At 46.1% G+C, this 26493-nt stretch overlaps 1 protein-coding gene across 3 annotated transcripts in view; it reads right to left on the reverse strand.

Annotated features, from left to right (window-relative positions):
• Positions 1 to 26493, reverse strand: part of WBP1L (WW domain binding protein 1 like) — a 56898-nt gene that overhangs the window by 4098 nt on the left and 26307 nt on the right. For all 3 annotated transcript variants that reach the window (XM_078077171.1, XM_078077170.1, XM_078077172.1), the window contains exons 2-3: positions 10341 to 10443; positions 948 to 1109 (exon numbers count right to left, since the gene is read on the reverse strand). In XM_078077171.1, the coding sequence (XP_077933297.1) occupies positions 948 to 1109; positions 10341 to 10443 (265 nt within the window). The remainder of the gene's footprint in view (positions 1 to 947; positions 1110 to 10340; positions 10444 to 26493) is intronic.

Genomic DNA, 26493 nt, shown 5'->3' on the forward strand with positions numbered 1-26493 from the left:
CTGCGTCCCACAGGCCTCAGGGTCAGGGACCCTAATTTAAGACTTCCTGACCGCATTTTTCTTGCCACCCTCCCACCCTTCCAGATGTATGGGCCATGAAAAGGGCCTTTTCCTGGGAGGTTAGAAATCTGAGGGGCCGGAGGTGATCTGGAAAGACAAACCGAACCTCCTCCTGACTCAGATCAGGAGCAGGTGGGTTACCAGCAAAGGGTGAGGGGCCTGCCGACCCAGGCTTATTATCAACGTGCCAGGTAAGTTAGATTTTGAATGTGCTGAATGTCTCAAGGCAGAGATGGTCTGGTTTTAACAATAACTGCTAGCATTTATTGAGCACTTACTATATGCCAGGCACTGTGCTAAACACTTAACCCTTCTAGATGGGGAATTCCAGACCTGTGAGCACTTTATTCTGTAGAACACACTGTAGAATGGCTTTGGACAAGCTGGGCCTCCAGGGACCCTTTGAGGGTCATGGGTAAGGAACCCCCAGGGTTCCTTGGTTCTGAGAACCAAGAAACTTCACTGGGATTTCTTGGTTCTCAGAACGTCCCACTGTTACCCCCCGACGTGCCCTCCCACGTGCCCCTTTCGTGGCTGCCTTTGCTCAGGGATATCACAGGGCACTAAGCAAAATGGGAGGATTTCAGGCCACAGCCATCTAAATCCTGATTCACGCACATCATACACCCTCTGACTACCTGCCTTAAGAAAATCATCTGCTAAAGGATCAGACACCTGGTCAGAACCCAGTCAGTGTGGGTCTGGAATGGCCCAGGGGCTCTAGGGCGCTGCATCCACAGCACCTGCTCCTCTCTGCTAAAGGTGAGTGCCCCCTTATCCCCATACCTGTGAGATTCTGCGCTATGCTGGGCAAGGGGGCCCCCAGGGGCCCACAGTCTGGGTCCTGGGCTCCCGAGGGTGGGTTTGGTGGCTTAGGGTGTACGTACTGAAATAAAATGGCAGCGCTGAGTAATTGTGGGCTTCCCGGTAGGCGATCAGGTTGATTTCATGCTGCCGCTGCTGGGCCTGAAGGCGGTGCTTGGCTCGGCGGTGGTGGCACACACAGCAGCAGCTCAGGATGATGATGATGGTCCACACCAGCCAGAACCCTGTGGCCGGGGAGGCAAGGCAGAGAGCACACACGCACGGTGAACACCGGCTAGAGGGGCAGCCTTCCCAGCAGGGGGTCCCCAGACAGTGCCCACCTGGTCGAAGCCAGCACTCTCAGGCCTCACCTGCTGAATTCACATTTGGAACCCGTGTTCAGTTTCTGTCAGTGTTTGTGCCAGAGTGAAAGATGGGATGGAGAGGGCAGGAGGCCCCTCTCCAGCACCACTGGTGCTATGTTTCGGGTTTGACGGGCATTAAATAGGCTCACCTTTTAGGACAGCGTCCTCATCCTCTCTTAAGGGATCTCTGAGAAAAATGCTTCCAGCTTTCTTGTTACCCATCTCCCACCCCCACCCCCAAGCCCTGCTCAAGGCCTTAAGGCCGGTTCCCAGCCTCACTTCCTGCTCCTACACCAGGCTGCTCACCAAAAGCAAAGGGCCCCTCAAAATCCCAGCAGATCAGCAAATGCAAGGGGCCGCAGAGGGGCCGCCTGATAAGGGAATTCTTAGGGTTCTCTTGATATCACCAAAAAGATCATGGGCTCTTCTCTATCATGTTCACCAAAAAGATCATGGGCTCTTCTCTATCATGTACACTGGTAAAATACAAGGGTCACTAAAGTTACAGGGGGAAAAATTCTAATTGCCTCAGGTCCATCTCTTCCCTAGAGAGTGTAAATGACTTCCTCCGCTCTTGATATAATCTGGTACAATTCCATCTCCTACAGTTGCAAATAACACTCCCACCTCCCTTTGGCCTGTGATTTCATTAGACTCAGGGCCATTAGCAGCCTCCCCTTCTTCCTTCTTGCTCCAGAGAGGGGTAGGTAAGGGAACAGGGGAGAAGGCCTATAGCCCTCTCTTCTCCAGGCAGATTATTCTTCTCATTTCCCACTATGTTCTTGGATCATACTCAGAGAATCTTGACAAACCCCAATAGAAGACCCCCTCTCCAATCTTCAGTTGTAAGCAGAAAATCCTTTACAATTTTTTTTAAATCAATGAGCAATTTTGCTTTAAAAAAAAAGAATACTTTTTTCTCAATGAAAAACTTACCTGAGGAATAATTTTAAAGTGAGTTGTTATTAAGTGAGAAAAGATGATTGTTCATTTGTTCTCTATTCCTGAATAACTTCAATTTTTTTCCATTACCAATGCTACATGTATTTTTTATTACCTACTTTGCAATTATAAATTTGTGTTTAGAATCTAAGTATTTCCACGTGTCTCTTGTCAGAATGAGTTAAGATAGTTTAAAAAAAAAAAAAAAAGCCCCAGGGCGCCTGGCTGGCTCAGTCGGTAGAGCATGCGACTCTTGATCTTGGGGCTATGACTTCAAGCCCCACACTGGATGTAAAACCTACTTCAAAAAACAAAACAACCTTTCCCCCACACGGACCCAATATGAATAAACCTCTGATTTTTGTTTTCTATTCGTGCCAGGATATAATATTCTAAAAGATCATACTGACATTTAGGGTGTGGCCTCAGGCAATGGCTCTTTCTGTCCCCCAGGGGTGACCCTGCTGCATCTCCCCACAAAGCCACCTCTCCAGAGTGAGATGGGATGGCGGCACAGCCACCTGGCCCTCGGGGGCTAGCAACACCACTGGATGGCTCCTAACGGCTTTCAGCCCGTGTCAGTGTGCAGTGGAACCTTCTGCTGAGGCCTGGCAACAAGAGAAGAGGCGGAGGACAGTGGGCTGAGGATTTCGTCCCTTTATCCCCTCGGCAGACTCTAGATCTCAGGGTTGTGGGTTTGAGACCCACGGAGGGTGCAGAGGTGACTTAAAGATAGTATCTTGAAAAAAATAAATAATCAGATCTGCCCAAAGAACCTACACATAAGTTGAAGTCAGAAGTCTCCCTGTGGTCCTTCCCAGATTCACTGCGGACGTTTGCTTAATTCCACTTACATTTCTCCCCTACGGCTGCTGGCTGACTGAAGACCGGATAAATACTGTCACAGGAGCCTTCAGAAGTGGTGTGAGGCCAGAAAGGAGCTCTGGGAGTGAAGTGGCTCCCTGATGCTGTCCTGTAAAATCCTCAGTGCCAGCCTCCTGGGGGGCGGGGGGCTGTGTTGGGGAGGCAGGCAGCACAGATAAGCACACTGCATTCTGCTCAGGGGCCCGGCTCCAGACGTATTTGAGAGTCCTGTCTAAGCGGTTCTGGACTAGCCACTCTTCCACATTACTGCCTTTCTCTCACTTGCCCAGCATAATCTCACAATCCTTTGTACTTCTGTGTTGTGTTCTAATTCTAAAAGCACATTCTCGCATGAGATAATTGCATCTGACTCGACTAGTTTTCACCTCCCAAGTCATTTTGTCAGTAGTTTCTTACCTAAAGGTAAACCAACTTTTAACCTTTATGCTGCAGTATGAATGATCTAGGGGCAATATTTCTTATTTTATAACATGATTTTCTTTTCGTTTTTTAATGTGTTGTTGTTGTTGTTTGTTTGTTTTTCTTGTTTTTAAGTAAACTCTACCCCCAACGTGGGGCTGAAACTCACAACCCAGGGATCGAGAGTCCCATTGCTCTCCCGACTGAGCCAGCCAGGCAGGACTTTATTTTTTTAACACACGCTTTTAATAAGAAAAATCTCAGGTACTGGTTTTCATGTTGGCCACATATTTCTGGTTTTCCCCTTCTGGGCATTTGGGTAGGCTTGAACTTCATGGCCCCCTGATGATTGGGCAAGGCTTGGGGACTGGTTCTAACTAATGAACAAGGGTTGGAAGTGAATTCTGTCACTTAGAGGTCAGGACATCTCTTGTTATATGTAAGACCTTCCTTCCTTTAGTCCTCCTCCTGCCATGACAGTAACATTCCAGACAGTGACTTCAGAATAAGTCTGGCCTCAGGATGAAGAAGTGGGAACCAAGCTCCCAACCAACCTGCGGTGGACATATAGTGTGAGAAGTAAACATGTTGTTGTAGGCCACTAGGTTGGACTTTTTTGTTACTAAGCATGACCTATAGCCTATCCTGACTGACGCAGCATCTTTATAGGCTTTTCTGGGGAAAAGGATTGAAGCGTCCATCGGATTCTTAAGGGAATCCTTGATCCAGAAAAAAACGCTGTGATCCACTGAACTGGAAGTATAATAGAAAAAGAGAGCTTTTTTTTTTTTTAATTTTAAAGGAAAAACTAGGCAGGGCAGAAGGAGACTGGGGGAAGAAATGAATCAACTGGAACACACACCCTTGCCAAAACTGCCTTAGTCATATCTAAGAGAGCACCAAACAACTCACATGTTCATCAAAATTCCACCACCCTACTTCTTTTAACGTAGTACTATGGGTAGAAAAACTCTCCCTACTATGTACCAGTTGTATGATGTTATATTTATCTAGGTCTCAAACTGAGTTCTAATTTCTTCATTTCTTTTTTTTTTAAGTTTTCATTTATTTATTTATATAATCTAACCTCTACACCCAAAGTGGGGCTCAAACTCATGACCCTTCGATCAAGGGTCACATGCTCTTCCAACTGAGCCAGTCGGGTACCCCTAATTTCTTCATTTCTTTTTTTTTTTTTTTTTTTAAGATTCTATTCATTTGTCAGAAAGAGTGCCGCTGAGCAAGGTGCCTGATGTGGGACTTGATCCCAGGACCCTGAGGTGATGACCTGAGCCGAAGGCAGACACTTAACCCACTGAGCCACCCAGGTGTCCGTAATTTCTTCATTTCTAATACAGTATGACAAAAGATTATTTGTGTGGATCAAAACTGACGGAAAACTAACTTGGAAGCAGAATGGGTCTAGTGGCAAGATGGAGTGTTAGCACAGGCCCAGAAAAGACCCTTAATGAGCTGGTCCCACTTGATGGAGTTAATGTGGGAAGGCAGAAGGCATTCCTGTCTGGCCCTCACAAAATGGACTCTCTTGGGAGCCATTTTAGTCAAAGTAATGTCCCACCAAGTTTAAAAGGAAGAATATCCAGACTAGTCCCTATGGAGTTGTACAAACTTTTGATCTTTTCATTAGATCTCACAAACAAGGAACTAAGTTTAAAAAAGAAAAACCTAATGAAAGAGACACACAAAAGCACGCCCTCCTCCCCAAACACACACCTACCCAGAGATTACATTCCCCAATGACAACTTTGAAAATTGTGACCTCATGGTGGGGAGCATTTGTCATGCTAAGCAAAACAGAAAACATGTTTTGAAAAACAATCACAGTCCAATGTAGGAACTGAGTCATGTGCCCCGAGCTCACTATAAACTTGGGAAAATACCACTCCCCAAATGGGCAGGAAATTCCTCATTAGGAAGCCAAAGCACACTGTAAATTAGCTCTCCTTCTACCCCACAGGATGGCGGGTGACCTCCCTGGCCACTTGTAGCTCTCAGCAGGAGCTCCTACCATAGCCACTATGGAAAAGGCCTGAATTTGGGCAAAGAAGACCTCGGAAGGCTTACAAGTTCATCTCAAAGACTGGACAAGTTTCGTAGAAGCACGACTGTAGTTACCAAAGAGAAGAGGCAGTGACCTGGGTTTAAATCACAGCTCACAAAACCACTGCCTAGCTTTGTGATCTTGGTCATTTTGCCCTCATCTGTAAAACGGGGAGAATAATGACCTACCCTACTAGTCGTTGTGAGGACTAAACGAGTTCGTACTCAGAACCAGGCCTGGCATATAACAAGTTCTCTAGATTGTTATTACTATCGTTGTTACAGGTGTGGCAACAGATGGGAAGGGTTTGCTTTCCGTTTCTCTTTTAATTCCCCCCAAAAGTACTCCATAAAAAAGCAAGGGTGAGGAACAGGTCCAAAGTCTGTTTCTAGGTTCTGTTCTTGGCTAAATTCATTGGAAAACCAGCCCGAGTGCTACTGATCAACCTGTCTTTGTCCAGAAGCCTGGACCTCTAGGAGCAGGGGTCCAATCTCGGCTTAGAAGAAGGCCCCAGCTTCCACTCTCTACTCTGCTAAGGGTGGCAAATACTCCGGGCTTCCATTATGAGCAGTCCAACAATGGACATCTTAAGATAAACTAAAAAGAAAAAGTTAGAGGTGAGAAACAAGCTGGGCAGTCTTAAACGAATTTGGTCATAGTCTGTTTCATGTCACCTCAGGGGAATTCCACTGCCCATAAACACTCCCTTCTCCCCAACTAAAGCCCAAACAAGGGAAAACTGATGCCCGAGTGAAGGTCCCTCAAATTATCTCAGGAGCAGAAATTCCCAGCTCCGACCTCTCCCTGGACAATGTAGCATGGTGAGTGGAAAGAGTCCTGGGATGAGAATCGGGAGATCCAGGTTCAGGATCTTTGGCCTTGAGCATATTGGTAGCCTCTCTCGATTTTCGTTTTCTTCTTTGCTCTGCCTGTTCCATGAAGGGCATCCTCAGATGGAAATTAAACATGCACAACAGAGACCCTCCACAACCGGGGCCCATCACCCCTCCAGTCCGGCACACAGAGTTCTGGAGGGGGTTGCTTTGGAGTGAGGCACACTGACCCTACCAGTCAGCTGCATCCAGCTGAACAGTTCCTTCACACCCCGGGTCCTGACACATGGGGTGATATATATACCTCGGAGGTTTGTTCTTGGGGAGAAAGGAGACTATGTGCATGAAGATCTTCCTCAGTGTCTCGCATGTAGCAGAGTTCCAAGCACATTAGCACCCTCATCTCCCATTCCTTCCCAGACACGCCCCACAGCCCCTGGGGAAAGGTCAACAATGTCATGCATACTCTGTTCTTTCCCATGGGGCCCTGGCCTATGGCATTCGCCTGCCTGAGAAACCATTTCACCCTTCTTCCTGTGTTTAAATCCTATCCACCCTTTAGGGCCCACTTCAAATACCACCTCTTCCATGTAGCCTGCCTGAACCCCGCCTAGCCAAAGTTCTGGCACATACATTCCACTCTCTACTTTGTCTCACCAGTGGGGCATCTTGTCTTATCTCCTCTCTCTGCTAGGAGATTCCCTGTTGACGGCAAGGATTATGTCTCCCTATGGTTACTAACACAGAAGAGTCTCAGCCTCAAGTAGGAGTTTGTCACAACTGCAAATTCTCAGGTCGACCTCAGACCTATTGAATAAAAAACTGGGAGTAGGGTTCAGAGATCCGTGTTTTAATAAGCCCTCCAGAAATTCGGAGGCTTGCCAAATTTTGAGAACCACTGGATTAAGGGTTTACTGAATGAATAAATGACTGAATAATGAATTAAAGTACAAGGGCCATAAAAACGCATGGGATAATAGTAATGATGATGACCAGCTCTGACAGCCTCAGTGGTAAAACAGGACCTTTGCTTCTCGTCTGACGCAGGCCCAGTGATTACTGCATCAGTTATGACTGAAAAGACATGGAGAAAAGGAGTCTGTGTAAGTGGTGTGTGTGTGTGTGTTTGTGAGAGAGAGAAACAGTCTTCAGCCCACAGGAAGACTCAGCTCCATAGACGTGAACAGGTTGGTGGAAATGGCATTTTTTGCTTTTTTTTTTTTTTTTAAGATTTTATTTATTTGAGAGAGAGAGAAGGAGAGAGAGAGCACATGAGAGGGGGGAGGGTCAGAGGGAGAAGCAGACTCCCCGCTGAGCGGGGAGCCTGATGCGGGACTCGATCCCGGGACTCCAGGATCATGACCTGAGCCGAAGGCAGTCGCTTAACCAACTGAGCCACCCAGGCACCCGCATTTTTTGCTTTTTTCCCCTGAGGCCTTCTCTGTAGGCAACTGTGGTTAAAGAGGTACTCTGTCTGACAGAAACTCTGCCAAGGATTTTCTGGCTGAAACTTCTTTCCTTCCAAAGGAAAGAGACAAAAAGAATAGCACAAAGCCCATTATTTTCACATGTCAGGCAAAGTTTAGAGACAATTAGAGGGAACAGGGTTCAAAGTGACCAAAAATGCAGTTTTGATTAAGAACTAAAGGGGCTCATCCCAACACTCATCTTCCCTCCTATCCACACATCAGGCAGAGGCCAGGACCCTGATGAGGAGGAAAACGCAAGAATTCTGAGGGGGGTGGAACACTCGCTGGGCATCTCCTGACCAAGAAGCCATTTCTGGGCACCAAGGAGGACAGTTTTGCTTTGACAATCTCCATCCCTCCAGAACTTGGAAAGCATGGGGCAACTCATAGAATGGTGAGTCTTTTCTTCCCATCCAGACTCTGGTCACTGACCATAACTGGAGAGATAATTAGCCACTCAGCAGCTCCTCCTCTGGCTTTCTTTTTTTTTTTTTTTTTTTTTTTTTAAGATTTTATTTATTTATTTGACAGAGAGAGATAACACAAGCAAGGAGAGTGGGAGAGGGAGAAGCAGGCTCCCCGCAGAGCAGGGAGCCCGATGTGGGACTCGATCCCAGGACCCTGGGACCATGACCTGACCGAAGGCAGACGCTTAACGACTGAGCCACCCAGGCGCCCTCCTCTGGCTTTCTTTAAGCCCTTGGGGTGAAGTGCCTGGTTCCCAGGCCACCTCCCTGCCATCTGGGTCTCCCTGTCCCCGCTGCCCCACCCCCTACCCCCCGCCCCGGCGACGGTGACCCAATTCTGGTGGCTACTGGGCCTGCTCTGCCAAAAGCCCAGGAGGCTCTGTCCATCTGAGACGAGACCATCCGCAACCCCATGTCTCTCCACAAGTGATGCCGCCTGGGCCGGGCCCCGGAAAAACCAACCGCAGCTCTGTGGCTTTTTGGCAGCCCAGCTTCGACTTTTGTATTAACAAGCGGTGGGAGGGAGAATTGGAGCCCTGTTGTTATCTGCATTTTAAAACATTTAAACACAGTCTGTTCACCTGCTTGGCACTTTGTGTTCTCTAGTAAGTCCCTCCACCCCACCCCTTCTAAAGTAGCAACAATCCTGGGTCCTCCTTTGCTATTGCTTATATTCGCAGAGGACTGGTGCAGACACCCCAAGCCCTGTCCTCTCCTTACGAAGGGACTGTGCACTTGGCTGCCCCTGGGATTCCTCAGAACGGCAGACGAGCCAGTCCTCAGTCCTCGAAAGGGAAGGATAAGAGTGAGGAGAGGTCCTGTTTGGAGGAACCACTCCCACTGGCTACAAGATACACTTACATTTAGAGGGAGAGACTGCCCAGCCAAGAGTCTAATTTCCTTTCAATACCAAACAATAGCCCTTCTAGCTGCCTTCTGACCACATCACCAATGCGGGGGGAGTGGGGAGATCAGAGAAGGGGAGAAAGGACAAGGGTGACGGGGGCAGGAAAGGCCTGCTTTGACAAACCAGCCCAGTTTGTTTCCAAATGGGGGGAGTGATGGGGGCTTAGAACTATCTGGGGAAACAGGCTACCATTTCTCCTCTCTACAGACAGTTGTGAACCAGCGTGCTACTGCTGGTCACCTGGGGACTCTCTGCCCTAAGGACTCTCCTGTCCTCCCATTCTTTGTCCAGCAACAGCCTGTAGTGTCTCATCAGAGCTTCGAGAAGACTGAAGTGCAAAGCGTGTTAGTGAAACCCTTGAACCTGGCTAGGTCCCTGAAGATTGTGCCAATGTCACCACCCTTGTGCAAGTCTGAAGGTACAAGTTCATGGCCTCAACCAAACCAGTGGTGAGATGAGGACTGTTTCCATGCAGCAATTAGCTGAGAGTTAACAGGGGAGATGGACCAGAGAAGCAAGTCTCCAGACATTTCAGCTTGAGAACTGGGAAAGAAACAGGGGGGGCTAAACCTCTAGACTCCCTCGCTCTGGGAGGGCTCCATGAGCAGGGACCTAGGGGAAGGCGATCCCTTTGACAGGGACCAGACACAGAGGCAGCTCCTTGATGCTCTATGGGGAATTCTGGAAGCCGTTAAGGTTTTCACAAGAACATGGCATTACAGCTATCCACAAAGCCTAGCCTGGCATTCACAGTGGCGTGGCTGCTGTAACCTCTCTGCAAAGACAGCAAAGCCTGGGTGTCCGGCGGGCCATGGAAGGATGTGAGTTGTTGTCACTGCTCAGCACACACTAGAGGGGGCATCAGAGAGAAGCCCAGGTGGGAGCTTCCTCAGCAGACCTGGTAACCACGGCCTCTTCAGAAGGCTCAGACCTTATTCTCTAGTCGTCAGCCCTTGGTGCCTGAAGAGCACCAGACCACTCCTCCTCTACAGAGGACGTGCTTCTGGAACCCAGCAACAGATTCTACTCACAACACTGCCCCCGGGAGAATGAGAAAAGGTGCCCAGCCCACTGCTTCCCAACGAGCGGAGACAGTAACCAGGAGGACCCTGGGGTGCCAGCGACCCCCCGGAGGGCAAGGACTTACACCAGAGTTCATAGTAGTAGTTGCAGCACTGAGACTGTCCACAGCAGTGTCCTGTGTCACAGATGTAGCTTTGATTGTTGGTACCCACACAGGTTTCCTTATCCTAAAAAAGAAAAAAAAAAAATTTAGCATATGAAATTACAGCTTTTAAATGCCACTTTTCTTCTCATCCCCTTCTTCCTGGTTGTCTGCCCACCCTCCACCAAGACGGTCTAGATCAATGTTCATTCTGTGAAGAAAAAAAAAATTAGAACCCACAACAGCAGCAGACTGAAGAAAAAAACAAAGGTTTATGAAAGGGGGAAGAGGATTCGGCACACAAAGCCGACTGGTAAAGAGCGAAGTTTTCCTCAGAAAGGAAACGGATGCCCCACTTTCTTTATGTCCAAGCAGAAACACTTCATGTTCCGGTGTTACACTCAGCTGATAAAAAGATGATGGTTCTTGTGTAATTAGCAGTACTTTTTAAATAAAACCGGCTTTTCTGTGAAAGTTCCTGGAACCAATTAATGCAGTACATATTCTAGGATTAGCATTGAGTCCAGTCATTCCGTCCTTCAAAACACACACTGTTCAAGGTTAATTACAGGGTGATTCCAGAGAGGGCCAAGTTAACTTGCCACTAAAATTCTTCACTCTTAAGAAAAGGGGTTACCTGCCCAGCTGACCTCATCCAGTTTCAATGTGCTAGATAATTTTTTGCTTATCAAATGATCTCTTAATGATATTGACTGGACCTAGGATTCACACGGTGCCTTGTCAGGGACAGTTCCAGAAAGGGCACTGCTGAGTAACAACCCCGAAGTGTGCCAAATTCTATTCACAGCCCTGGTGGATGGGGATGGAGGTGAAGACGGTTTTTTGACATTTCACATTTAAGATATGAGAGACCCCCACCAGCCAACCTGAACTTCAGCCCCACATGTACTGTGGACCCCACCACACATATGCTGAGACCTCTAAGTCTCAGGTGCTCCATGTGGCTTTCAACGTTTATTCTAAACAAGTAACACATCCATTTACTGGACACACTGTCTTTGTGCCAAGCACTGTGTTGGGTATGTGGGATACAAAGATGAATAAGACATTGTCCCCATCCTCAAGAAGCTCGGGGTTAAGAAGGAAAAAAAAAAAAACATCCAAAAACAAAAAAACCCTGCTCAGCAGAGAAACTAAAACCACAGTATTGTATTTGCTGCTACTCAGGCTGACCCTGCCCACAGCATACATCCGGGCGGATGCCTGCCAGTGGAAACTTAAGTCACACGGTCAGTTCCTCCTCTCCCGGCCTTGCTCTACACTACACTGTCTACTTGGCCAAGGGTATAAACAAGGCACTCCAGCAACCGGCCACAGGGCTAAGGCTGGCTAGAGACCATTCAGGTGCCTGACGTCACAGGGACAGGGCACAGCTAAAGACCAGATCCCGGGCTCAGTGCAGGTCTCTGCCACCAGAGGCCCAGGCATTTCCTGGTCTTTAAGAGCCTTATGGCCTTGTGTAAAGGGGTTTGAGAAGAAGGAAACATGGGAAAGGCATTGGAAAGCTCTGACAGTGAGGGTTTCACAACATCGCCAACAGAGTTCTTCCCACCTCTGCCTCTTCCCACGTCCACCGTAAGCACGATGGAGGCGGGGGGGTGGGGGGTGTCCAGTCGGAGGTCTCCTCGGAGGCCTGGTGCACGTGGAGAAGGCAGATCTGGGCTCGCTTCTTTTGCTAGAACACACCCTCCCTGACTTCACAGCAAAATGCTGCTTTCATAAGGACATCAAAAAGTTTCTTCCAAGTTTACCAGGCCCCAAAATGCCATTCTTCTGGCACTGGCTCGCAAGACCACAGTTCAAAGTGTCCACATAGTTTCTAAAAGGGGCTGTGCTGCCTACGACTCCAACACATGAAAGAATCCAGTGACACTTCTGCCTCGGGAAAATTCGCCAGATGAGGTCCAGGCTCTGAACACAAGGCAGCCAACTGGTCCTAAGTGTGGCATGGAACGGAACGCATTTGAAATCTAAACAAGTGGTATCCTCATGACCTACTGGTGTCAGCTTTTCTCTTGGCTTTTCCATCCCCCGGCACAGGAAGCCTGGTCTAAACAGGACCCCGCTCTTTTTTCCTGCTCTGCCTCCACCTTCCCAGGGAGAGCCGAACTCTAGAAGCATCATTTAATCCGGTGTTCCTCAAACACTTTCTACCCAGTAGATCTTGACCCCTGTTCTCCTTCCCCTGCCCCCCGACAGAGTTTGCAGGCTGCCTGGGATGGTCTTGGTGATGGAAACTGTCGTTCTCTGCCACAGGAGGAAGGAAAGCAGGTGGGTGGTTAAGGAAGACAAGAAGTGGGCTCATGCACCTTTAGCAAGGAAGAAATGGAGGAGCAGGAGGGTACGTGAGATGGGGAGTCCCAAGGTAAGTTCCTCCAGAAACCTGCTGGTAGGAAAGGAAAATCCCAGAGCCTAGGGTTTGGCCCTGGCTCTCTTGGGTTTGGTCTTCACTATGGAGGACCAGGACATGGACACAGGGGCCCTAGGAGGAGTTAAAGATGCTCTCCAATGTCTCCTTCAACCCTAAGTCTTTATTAGCCTACCCACCTCCCATCCCCTCCCACAGTGGCCTTGAGTCAACACAAGGGCTCCTAAAATCTGTCTCCTCTCATTCAAAGAGATAGCAAAGAACAGCAGTGTGCAAATGCTGCCTGGTGCTCTTCCAGCCTTCCCTATACAAGGAGCCTAATCATGGATTACCTGGAGGACTCACAAAGACCTGTGAGGAAGACACGGTTAAGAGGCAGGCAGATCTGGGTCTAAAGCACAGCTCTTATACTGGGCTTATTAATTAACTGTGTAACCTTGGGTAAGTTACTTAACTTCTCTGAGCTCTTAATATCAACGTTACTCTGTGAGCCATTATTACTGGGCATGAAAGACCATCTAAACGGCACTCTGCATTCACTTAGAACTACTTCAGAAGAGTGAAGTTCACCGGCAACGTGGGTTGCTCCAGACTCATGAAGAACAGAAAAAGCAACCGGAGAGAATGCAGTGGATAAAGTTCAAATATGAAAAATTCTCAACACATTTTATGATGAAGATTATTCTCTGCCTTGCTTCCAAGCATCTTCAAGCACTTTACACATATTATGTTGTTCAGGCCAAGTCTTAAGGAGTGGGCAATAAATATCCCTCGCATTCCCTCTCTCCAGAGAGTGAACCAAAGAATGAATTGTGCTCTCCCTATGGGCAGGAGCTCTGTCTCCTCACCTACCTAACCCATTCCCAGTATGAGCACAGGGCTTGGCGCATAACGGTTTGCTTAACAAAACATCGGCTATTCAACCTGGGGTGAGTAATATAGCTAATGTGGACTGAGCACCTGCTATGTGCCCGGCATGTTCTAAAGGCCTTACACGTATTCCTTAATCTTAACTTGAAAGCAACTTATGAAGTGAGTAGTATCAGGAAATTGAGGCCAAGAGAGGCTGAGTAACTTGCCTAAGGTCACACAGCTAGGGAGTGGTTCAATCTCTTTCATTTGGCCCCAGAGCCTAAGCTTTTTAAAACTAGTAAGCTTTAGCTGCCTTGGATGAGGTTATACTTCTTCAGTTGCTTTTCATACGTCAGTTGCTTAAATAAACCCACTGAAAGCCCCAAACCAAACAAAATCAACATTTTTGTCTTTGAAGGAAAAAATAAGGACCCTGCCCTTGTGGAGCTCTTTGACTTTGGGAAGAGGATCCTTCATCTTCTACTGGACAGCGAGGAGGGGCAACATGCTCAGGGCTCCTCCCTTTTTTGCTTGAAATGTTGTTTCTTCGTATACTGATTTTTTGAAAAGCAGAATGCTGTTTCATCCCAGTGTGGAATGTGGGACCTTCATTCCTTCCTTCAACATTTACTGAGTACCTGCCCTGTACCAGCAATGAACTGGATGGGGAACACAATGGGCAAATGGTCAAAACGGTCATGCTCTCTGTCCTCGTGGAGCTTGCAGTCTAGTGAAAGATCATAAAGTAATCACACAGATGAAACTACAACTAGCAAGAGAAAAATATATGATTTGGTAAGAGTTTACAAGAGATAAGACCTAGGAGTTAGTCATGAAGGTCCAGACAGCTTCTGTGACAAAGGTAAGCTTGAACGGAGATTGCCAAGATGGTTAGAAAATTAGTAACCAGGGAAGAGGGATGGGGAGAACATTCTAGGCAAAGGAGATGGTACAAGCAAAGCCCTTTAACTAAAAGGAGATGGTTGAAGAAGTAGGTAGAGAAGTTAGGTAAGTGGGGACCAGACTGTGCAGGGAGGTGACGAGATCAGATTTGCATTTTAAAGACAGCTCCTTCCCAGCCATTTTTTCATTTGCACAAAACTGTATAGCCAAAAAATTGCTAGAAATGTAGAACTTGTCATGAAGAAACCGTGTGAATAACACATGCTCTCATGCTGAGGTCTCTCATCTCGGGAATGACCGTGGCAATGACCGTCAGCATCCTCGTTTGTTACAGGTATGTGTCTTCAGCCCAGATTTCACAGTGACGGGCTCCGAGATACAGGGCACACATGGTCCTCAAACAAAAAGCACAGGCACAAAGAAGAACCAAGCAAGACCAACACTGAATTGGAAAGAACATTTTTACAATGGAAAAGGATGAATAGTATACCTTCTGCACATATGCAAAAAATCATCTCATCTCTTTTGTGGCAACATAAACTGTGGGACTAACAACACTTTCCTCAACAGTTTCCATCTCTTATAGTTGCTGTTCTCAGCTAAGCCACTGTAAAGGTCAATTAATCAGCATAAGAACTTTCCAAGCACCAGCATAAAGAGAGACACTAGGCAGTAATGGTTCCCCAAGGATGGTTTTAATCTGCCAATTTATGGGGTTGGAAAACCCTACTAGTAACTGGCAACAGCATCTTCAGGTCCTTAGGAAAGCACCAAAGTTTTAGAGTTTAAAAGTAAAAAATAGGAAAATTGAAATCGTTCACAGGTGTTAAAGCATAGGACACAGTCTTGGCTGCTGGATATGAATGAATTTGGAGCACCACTTCTGGCTTTCCCTACAGGGAGAAAGAAGAGTTTCTTTTTCTTTTATTTTCTTTTTTTTTTTAAAGATTTTATTTCTTTAGGGGCGCCTGGGTGGCTCAGTCGTTAAGCAACTGCCTTCGGCTCAGGTCATGATCCCAGGGTCCTGGGATCGAGCCCCCCATCGGGCTCCCTGCTCACCGGGAAGCCTGCTTCTCCCTCTCCTACTCCCCCTGCTTGTGTTCCTGCTCTCGCTATCTCCCTGTCAAATAAATAAATAAAATCTTAAAAAAAAAAAAAAAAAAGATTTTATTTCTTTATTTGAGAGAGAGAAAGTGAGTGAGAGAGAGAGATAGAGCATGAGCGGGGGGAGGGGCAGAGGGAGAAGCAGACTCCCCACCGAGCAGGGAGCCCGACGTGGGGCTCAGATCCCAGGACCCTGGGATCATGACCCAAGCCAAAGGCAGACACTTAACCGACTGAGCCACCCAGGCGCCCCAAGAAGGAACAGTTTCTAATCAAGATGCCCAATTCCACAAATCAAAGAACAAATCCGTATTGATCTCCCTCCCCACGTGCCAGGCACTGTGCTGGATGCTAGAGCTACAGCAATGAGCAAGAGATTCGGGGGGAAGAGATCCTGCTGTGGCAAGAGAGCTAGGTTCGTAACTTTAAAAATTCTTCTTTGCCAAAACTCCTAGAAATAGTGGCTATATAACAATATCCTTTTAATTACACAGCTGAGCTAGCAAGAAAGTAAGGAAGATCCTCAGGGGTCAAAAATGTTGGGGGGAACTAAAAAGTACAGTGGTAAATGAGGTCAGGCCTTTTCAGTTGCCCTGGAAAAGGAGGCTGTTTATTGCTCTTGGGCCCACCTGAAAACAGGAAATTGAAAATGAGCCCCAATATACAATGAGGACCCCCAAAAAGACAGAGCAGACTAGGAAAAAATTAGCCTGTTGGCACACAGTGACAATAAGAAAGCTCTGAACTGAGAGGAAAAAAGCATCTGCTTTAATAATCTGTAACCACAGGTCTTTCCATAAGCTAATTTGAGATTTGAACTGTACGACTACATGGTCTGAAAATCCCCAAGGCAAAAATTGAACACAAAAAGTGGTTTCAGGCTTGCAATAACCCTGTGACATTTGGCAAAAGAAATACAAAACTCTGAGACCTACCCTCAATCAGGGCATGATTCCCATAAATAAAGCTCTGTTGAAGATGAACTCACAACAGAAAATACAAAAACTTATGCAGAAGTAAGCCATCGCAAACAAGACCTGGGAAATTCAACAAATAGGATAAGACTCTCAGAAAAAAAATTACTAAAACGATCAGATAAGCTATAATATATAAGCGTGTTTCAAATTATTGAAACCAAAAAGAAAGAATGAAAAACATGAGAAACGAACATACTGAAGAAAACAGTGACTGAGCAGATTGGGGGAAAAAAATAAAAGGTACAGAAAAATCATTATTGAAATTTAGAAACTCAACAGATTGATTACACAGAGATCAGACCAAGTTAAAGAGAGAATTAGTGAACTGGGACACAGATCTGAGAAAATTACCCAGCAAAGGGCTTCCACCAATTAAAAGACACCATGGAAATGGAAAATGAGAAGAAGAAGCTTGAGAAGAAGAATATAGAGGAGATGTGATAAAGAGATAACTGAAAAATTCCCGAAGTTGATTAAAGATATGGAATTTTCAGACAATAATAAACTCATACAGGGGCACACTGTTTGGAACTACACAACAACGACAAAAAGATCCTAAACATGTTCAAGTGGGGAAGACTGAAAATTAACATTAAATTAGAATTTAAAATAGTAATAATCTCCATGAGGATATAAAACAGGGTAATAGGACAAAAGGTTTTAGATGGGGCAATCAGGAAAGGCCTCCCTGGGAAGGTGACATCTAAGTTGAGCCCTGAATGATGAGAAGGGCCCAGATGAAGAAGACCTCTGGGAACAATGTTCCAGGCAGAGGGAATGTCAAGTACATGCAAAGACACTGATGCAGGAATGAGCTTGTTGTGCTCAAGGAAAAGAAAGAAGGCTAGTGTGGCTGAGTACAGTGAATCTCAGGGAGAGAAGTGTGAAAAGAATAACTGAGAATTTGGGAAGAGGCCATGCCTCGTATGCCCTGCACAACAGTTAAAATATCATAGCTTATAAATTCATTGTTGGCTATAATGTTGCTGGATATATGAGTAATATCAAAATATTTTTGCAATTCTTATGATTACTTTTCAACGTGGGACTCCCCCACCCCTTTTTTTGTCTCCCTGCTTTGTGACTGCTACTCCAGAGTAACAAAATCAAATTTCCTTCCAGTCTTGAACCAGGAATGGCTTTCCAGAAAGTAGACCAAATTCTAGCACTATACATCTACTGAACCAGAGTTCTATCTGATTTTGATAATACTCTATAACCAAAGGGCAACAGAGTCTTCATAAACAAGACAGATTTGAAATGGCTAAATGAGAAAAGATAGCAAGCAACTTTAACTTAGAATTAGCTATTTTTATTCTATCTTAGAGTCTTCGAATTCTGAAAATGCAGCACTTTCAGGCCCACGTCCTTAAAAAAAAAAAAGATTTGTAGGTGATCATAAAAAACACTCTTTAAAGTTCTGTGGATTTACACCTATATTTTACAGTAAGGGGCGCCTGGGTGGCCCGGTCAATTAGGCGTCTACTTTCCATTCAAGTCATGATCCCAGGGTGCTGGGATCAAGCCCCACATAGGGCTCCCTGCTCAGTGGGGGGTCTGCTTCTCCCTTTCCCTCTGCTGCTTCCCCTGCTTGTGCTCTCTCGCTCGCTCTCTGCGTCAAATAAATAAATAAAATCTTTAAAAAAAAAGTTAATATCAGTTTTTCCCTAATACTAATGATTTTAAGCTGTTTGAAGAGCTGAGGGAAATAAGTAGAATCATTCAAGGGCACACATTTTGAATTGGATGTAAAGAGATTACAGAAGAGTTGGGGGATGAAGGAAAGTAAACTCAGGCAGAGGAATGATCAAGTAGGAGTCCTGACCTATTGTTTCCTACAGGTTAGTCTAATCTCCCTTTTTTTTTTTTTATGGTAGGGCATGTCACGTACTACTTTTGTATCCTTCACAATATGAACTATACATGACAATTACTCCTTTAATCTTTCCTACCTAAAAGAGCTCCGTTTCATTCTTTCTGATAAAGGGCAAGCCATTGCTAAGAAATTAACCCAGACTCTGCTTTGTATGCACTGGGATCTTAGGAATCAATTTTTAGGCTGTTTGGTTGAGTTCAGTAATTTTCCTGGAGGACAATTAGGCTGGGCAGGTTCCCCTAAACAAGCCAATAAATCTAATCTGATAAGATTCAGCCTCATCCCTCACATTTGATAGTATGTTTTACCTCCAAGGGCTCTAGCCTCCAGTTCCCTGGGCTAGAGAGCACCCAGTCTCCCACTCTCTAGCTGCAAAGACTGGAGCCAGTAACACTGGAGAAAAGCCTAGAACCAATGTGGGCAGCAGCTGCTTCAAGATGTGGCTGCAGCGTACACTGTGGAAGGGGGGTCCTGGGGACCCCCGCTGTAGCAGCGGCAAGGGTCCACTGACTTCCGCCTATGAGGGTCTCATGGAACAATTCTGTCTGGGGACTCCCAAAGACTGGCACGCCCCAGTGGGTGAGGATGGCAACAGTGAATCGGAATGAATCATGGCATCTCATAAATAGTGAATTTGCCCCAAGGTAGCAAAGAACACACTTCGATAACAAATGAAACAAAACAGAGACGCGTTTCCTGAAGTGTGGTCCGTGGGCCCAAAAATCCCCTGGTGTATTTAAGAATATAGGTTAAGAACTTCCGGGGGTTCGGCTTATATATATTCAAGTTTGAGAACCACCGCCCTAGATTTATAAAAATGTACAATATACATAGTTCTTGCCTCTAAAAGTGGAATGGTCTAATATTCTTTTTCTAGAATCCCAAACACATCCCAAAAGTTACCCCCAAGAGTAGCCACTTAGAATCAAGGCCTATACAATCATTCATATGCTTTCTGCTTCACTCCATAAAAAAGTACATGCAATAGGTCATAAACATAAACTTTTAAAAAAAAAATAACATGTCAGGTACACTCGTATCCACACCAGTACGGCTGCACTGCAAACTGGATCCTCGTTAAATAGCCCCCAAACAGAGCAGCCAAAAAAGAAATTAAAATCCATTTCCTGTGTTGCTATTAGGAACCTGAATAACAAACTCAGAAAAAGCCACTTGACCCTGGTAGGAAAATCCCAGAGCACAGATCAGAAGTTGCAACATATTCCATGGTTTTATTAAAGGCTACTTGTCGATGTCCTAGACATGCAGGCCTGTGGGGTCTTGCTGGCTGGAGCAGCTCAGGACATTCGGTTAATGTGCCATTCATTCACCCCTGGACACTTAGAAGGAAAAGCAGTCCTGCCTCGAGGTATCCCCAGCAATCCCTTATCACTGGCCTCTTCTGCCACAGAATAAATGCACTGAGAAGTACGGCATCTTCAGCAAGGGCTGATGCAGAGAGCTAAGGGGTGAGATATCAGCACTCAACAGAACAGGTGGCACTCAGGCAGAGCAGGAGGGTGATCCAGCCAACTATCATGTGTTCATAGTTGGTCCCATGAGGGCAGGTTCTTTCCTTCCTACATTGTATCACTGCATCTCCTGCCTGAAAGCAGGGATTGCCAACGGGTGGCCCTCAGACCACAATGGGACCTTAACTAACAAGTTCTATGTCCACATGGTAACTTTGTTTTTCAATTTTTAAAAACGATTTATTTATTTACTTATTTATTTACTTATTAGAGAGAGAGCAAGAGTGAGGGAGGGAGGGGGGCAGAGAGAGAGGGAGAGAGAAAATCCCAAGCAGACTCTCTGTCGAGTGTGGAGCCCGACGTGGGGCTCGATCCCAGACCCTGAGATCATGACCTGAGCCAAAATCAAGAGTCAGACACTTCACTGACTGAGCCACCCAGGCGCCCGTTTTTCAATTAAAAAAAAAAAAAATGGAATTAACGGGGGTACCTGGGTGGCGCAGTCAGTTAAGCCACTGACTCTTGGTTTCAGCTCAGGTCCTGATCTCAGGCTTGTGCGATGGAGCCCCTCGTGGGCTCTGCACTCAGTGCAGCATCTGCTTGACTCTCTCTCCCTCTCCCTCTGCCCCTCCCCTCCGCTTGCACCCCCCCTCTCTGTCTCTCTCTCTCTCTAAAATAAATAAATCTTTAAAAATAAAAATGGAATTAATGGTCAACTTTTTTAAAACCAGCGAAAACAGGTTTATTCAAGAATAGCGAATTACAATCCGAGACAAGCAGCTGTGGCAGAACCACAGGCAAGTCCCTAGCGGTCAACATTTTCAAATGAAAAGGAATCATACAGAAATCAGAGTTCCAGCTTCTCTTGCAAATTCCGGGCCCACATTCCCTTAGCAGCCTATCAGGCTGCTCAGAGATGTACACGGGCTGTGGCTCTGCCTCAGCCGCCCCACAATCCCGGCTGTCCCCGAAGCCCATCTGCTTCACTCAAGCTGCCACTGCCTGGCTCCTGTGGGCATTTGATTAGCTCCTCCAGCTCTCAAGTGCAGTAATAGATGTTCATCCCCTCACCCTGAGGTTAAGGCATGCTGCAGAGACCCAAACATCAACAGCAGACATGAATTTTCCACAGTGACGCTCGAGCAACACCTTGCACACGACATGGAAACAGACCTGGACAAAGAGGAGAGCCCCTCTGTGCCGCATGAGAGGAGTATCTCTGGACAATCAGGAAAACCTCCTGCCACAACACTCAAGAGGCTGGAGAAAACCAAGTTCTTCCCAGTGATTGTGTTTATCAAGCATTCAGCTGGGCATTTTTACTTATGTTTCCCACACAGGAACCAAGGAAAGTAAGGCCCAGAGTGGCCACATAGCTAGAACAAGTTGTCTGAATCTAAAGCCCAAATTGTAGTGGAAAGTATTTAATGCTTAGGGGTTATCCTAAAATTTTAGGCTAGATGCTGACAGGCACAAAATGACAGGTAAGATAGGGACTTTGCCTTTGAGGAACTTTGTAATAACCAAACTACTAGGTTAAAAAAAAAAAAATTGATGTTTCAGTTCTTGTTGCTGAAAACCTTCCTGAAATATTCAGGTTTATTGTGTGCCTTAATTAAGTACCATCTAGTCAACAGGATTCTTTCTTTTTTTAACGACTTATAATGTGGCAAAGCCTCAGGGTCACAGTTTGGAGCAATGATGATATATACACAACACTCACATATAAAAGTAATATATATAAAACACACATTTATATAGGACTTTCGAGGTTTTCAAGCTTCTTTAATAGCCAGCCTCTCATCTGAGCCCAACACCCAGCACCTGCAAGATGTCAGAAGGGCTACGACCCTCATCTTATAGATAAGGACCTGCCAGACTCGGGACTGTGGACACCCTGGCCTTCTGACTTCGGGATCAGTATTCTTTATATGACTGGGTTCTAGCTCATCAAAGTCTTTGCTAAATCTTGAAAATGGCTCTTGCTCAGATAAAATACTCACTTCTCTGCCCGGAAAGAGGTATGGCTTTCAAAGGTATCTGAAATACAGAAGGTACCAGTAGACTTATCACTGAGGTGCTTTAAAAGAGATTCACCACAGTTTCATTTGACAGAGAAGAGCACATGTGGGATCTCAGAGATCTTCCTTACTTTAAGCAAAATTCTAAATTTAACCCCATTTTTTCCTCAGCAGTTCCACCCCACTGCAGCAGGGTTTTGTTGGGAGCAAAAGAAACAATAATGGAACTTGTTTGTCTGCTGTCTGTCTAGAGACCAGTTCCAGAGATTTATTTCCAGTAAAAAGTTCGACAATGTTCAAGGAAACTATTTACTTCTACCTGGGACAAAGTGTCACATTAAAAATGGTCTCCCTGGGCATGTGATGTAATGAGCACTGGGTGTTATATAAGACTGATGAATCACTGAACTCTACCTCTGAAAGTAATAATACACTATATGTTAATTAATTGAATTTAAATAAATTTTAAAAATAAAACATATTTTGTAGACAACAACAAACTCCAATTATCTATACCACAGAAACTTATTAGCATGGCATTATGCAAAAATATGCTAGAAATGGAGTTACATATCAAAGATAATGCTCTTAATATTAAAAGTAGTGTTCTCCATCTGTCTTGCATTGGGATACATATATTTACTGTCAATAGCCTGCCTATAAATTAGGAAAATTACTAAGCTTATCACAAATTGATTGAATATTGCTAAATACTGGGGCACCTGGGTGGCTCAGTCAGTTAAGCATCTGCCTTTGGTTCAGGTCATGATCCCAGGGTCCTGGAATTGAGCCCCGCATCAGGCTCCTTGCTCAGCTGGGAGCCTGCTTCTCCCTCTCCCTCTGCCCCTCCCCTCTCCCAGCTTGTGCTCTCTCTCTCTCTCTCGATCCCAGGGTCCTGGAATTGAGCCCCGCATCAGGCTCCTTGCTCAGCTGGGAGCCTGCTTCTCCCTCTCCCTCTGCCCCTCCCCTCTCCCAGCTTGTGCTCTCTCTCTCTCTCTCTCAAATAAATAAATAAATCTTTAAAAATATAAATAGGGCGCCTGGGTGGCTCAATCGTTAAGCGTCTGCCTTCGGCTCAGGTCATGATCCCAGGGTCCTGGGATCGAGTCCCACATCGGGCTCCCTGCTCGGCGGGAAGCCTGCTTCTCCCTCTCCCACTCCCCCTGCTTGTGTTCCTGCTCTCACTATGTCTCTGTCTGTCAAAAAAATAAATAAAATCTTTAAAAATAAATAAATAAATAAATAAATAAATAAATAAAGGTCTCCCTGGCAACAGATACAAGATTAAAAAAAAAAAATCTTCAGAATGTACGTCTGAACTCTAAGACCTTACACTTAAAGATTAAAGGAGTGGCTCAGTCAGTTAAGCATCTGCCTTTGGCTCAGGTCCTGATCTCAGGGTCCTGGATCCTGGATCAGGCTCTGCGCTCAGCAGAGAGTCCACTTCTCCCTCTCGCTCTGCCCCTCTACCACCACCACCGCCCCCGCTCGTACCCTCTCTCTTTCATGCTGTCTCTCAAATAAGTAAATAAAAATCTTAAAAAAAATAAAGATTAAAGGAGACACCTGATGACTTAGAAAAAGGGGAATTTACTATTTTATCAGAGATAGGCACAAAATAGACCCAAGTCCTAGCTATAGGCACTTGGCTTAAAATATGGCCTGTTATTGAAATAACTGTAGCCTATTTGTTCTTTAAACTATAAAGTTATTTGGGCACTACTGAGATCCCATCCTTCTCAAAGTGGTTATCCAGATTATTACTACCCGGAGTAAGAGATAAAATATCTGTTCCAAGAGGGCTTGATCTTAGCTACTGGCCATAAAAAATTAACTCCATACCTGCCCTTGATAAGACATAGGACCTGTTGATTAGGGGCAACCAAAATGTTAAGATTCTAAATCTCTGGGCAGGTAGTTAATACATATTGCTTGGAAAGCAGCAGGGAGAAGTACACCTATTTTCCCTGTCTTCAAACATCTCAGTCCACTTTCCCTGAGGCCTGTGACTTCTGTGACTGCTCCCTAAGCAGACTGGACACACCATGCATCAGTAATGTCTAGCCATGAGTTTCCCTGCCTTGGCCCTACCGACACTTGGAGCCAGGTAATTCTTTGTGTAGGATCCCTGGCCTCTACTCACTATTGCTGGTAGTGACACCCCACCCCCCAGGTTACAATCAACAACACCCCAACATTGCCAAATGTCCCCCAGGTAGAGGGGGAAAATTGCCCGTAGTTTAGAACCACTGTTCCAGCCAAACTGCGCTACACGATTTAGTGCAGAATCATGTTCTATCTGGTCTTGTTGCCTGATTGCCTCATGGGCCCCCCAACCATTCTGTAAATTCCCCAGGAGCAAGACTGATGTCAATCTCACAAGTGCACCTGCCCTAGCAAAGGATCAGACATGCAAAAATCTTCAGAAAAGTGCTGACGCTGCCGACTGACAGTCAAGGAACCCAAGGGGCTAGTCCTCTCCGTGCTCCCTGTGCCGCTTAGCTACAACGAACAAGCAGTGGCATGAAGGGAGCCTCCAAGGCTGTGGGGATGTGATTTTGCACAACCGCTGAGAGACCTGCCCATTGGCTCTCTGGCCATGATAGGTTTACCGTCACCCAGCAATCGGAGCCCAGCCCATAAATCCAGAACCTGGAGACGGGGAAGTGATAGCACATTCTATTTTTGCTGGCAGCCTGCCATGGCCTATCCTGGGCCTCCCCACCACACTCCAGAGCCACACCCAGAGGAGTGGAAGGTCACAGGTGTGAATACACCACTGCCTACACATAACCAGGGATCTCCAAACCCCTGATGAAAACCATAGGATCAGATGGGAAGTATGAGAAACCAAGAATGAGACCATGTGTCACAGTTTAGTGGAAGAACTTGAGAACGTTGTGTGTTAAGCAAGAGAACCAAACAATAAAAATTTCCTGGCCTCCTTGATGCAATGCCCAAGGGAATTTATGTCTTATGTGCAACACAGACCCAGCAAGCCCTACGGCACTTTCAGGAAAAGAAGTCACTGTGTTATCCTCCAGCCATCCTCAAGGCATGTCTCCCTGTCTCCTGAAATGCATACAGCTTTCCCCTACTGCCCTTCCTCTCTGAGTAAAAGAACAAGATAGGTCAAGCAAGTCACCTCCCAGGACTGAATCACCATTTCCAGCAACCAGCAACCGATGCCCCTTACAAGGTCCAGGATTCAAGTCTAGCTGAGCCCAGCCCAGAGAAGCAATGGCTAGAGGCTACAGAGGCGCGCAGAAATGGCTACTCACTGTTGCTACAAATTAGCAACAGAGTCCAGAAGTGCGAGGGAAGGAGAGTTAAGAAACTAGTATCTGGCCGCTAGGGAATTGGGGCAGAAAAAGAAATTTTCTAGCAGTTTTTAAAGTAGCCCCAAATTCTTGCTCCCCTGGACTAAAATTTACCTCTTCAAGGAAAAGGGGTGGGAGGGGGTGGGTCCAACTCGTGGGATATCACTGGAGGAAGTAAATGTTTTCTTTGGCTCCATCCTGGATAAAAGTTTCAAAATCACCAGATACAGTCTTCCTTTCCACTAAGTTACTGTCCAGTCCACTGGTTTCTCTTTGCTTTGATAACAGGAGTGTGATGAAAAACAAGCCACATTCCTCTACAAAAGCAGCTTCTTGCAACAGAGATGGTTGGGGGTTTAAAAATCCATCTGAGGGGCTCCTGCGTGGCTCAGTTGGTTGAGCATCCGACTCCTGATTTCGGCTCAGGGTCGTGAGATTGAGCCCCGTGTCAGGCGTCAGGCTCCGCACTGAGTGTGAATCCTGCTTGGGATTCTCTCTCCCTCTGCCCCTCCCCCGCCTCATGCTGTGTCTCTCTTGCTCTAAAATAAATAAATAATAAATAAAATATTTTTTTAAAAAATCCATCTGAAAAGGCCAAGCTAAGAATCACCTCTTCCTACCTTTAGGGGACAGTAGGGAACTGAGGTGCTCCATGGAGCTGTCACTTACAAGATTTTTACACATCAGCGCCAATGAGGATTTTGGCTTCAGCCTCTGGTAGTACAAACAACAAGTGTCACCTTGGTGTTTGCTGCGTTATACACAGACAGTTCCCTTCCAGGCAGGGTCTTGCTTAATTTGTCCCGAACCTTGTAGAGAGAGGCTAAGCACACACAAGGGTAGGTTATGTCGACTGGGACTCAGTACTTGGTTGTTGGCAGAGCGCAGGGCACACAGGGGTAAGGTCTGGCAGATCTGGGAGCAGGGACCATACCAAAGCAATATACAAGAGGAGGACAACACGATTCCCTCGGCCCCAGCCTCCGCTGCCACCACAGACACACATTAGTTGTGTGATACTAAAGAGAAAAACTTCCTGAGTTTGGGTTTCCTCACAACAGAAAGGAGCTAAGACCTCCTCCCTCATGGTGGCTGTCATGATGAAATAACAAATAAACAAAATTATCACGTAATGTTGGCTAACATTCAGCAGGTTAGGGGTTAAGTTAGAAGTTGGCAAATTCCCTCTTCCCTCTCCCGAGTGATGGCTCCCATCCTGCA

Source organism: Halichoerus grypus, chromosome 7, assembly GCF_964656455.1.
Source record: "Halichoerus grypus chromosome 7, mHalGry1.hap1.1, whole genome shotgun sequence".
Lineage (NCBI taxonomy): Eukaryota > Metazoa > Chordata > Mammalia > Carnivora > Phocidae > Halichoerus > Halichoerus grypus.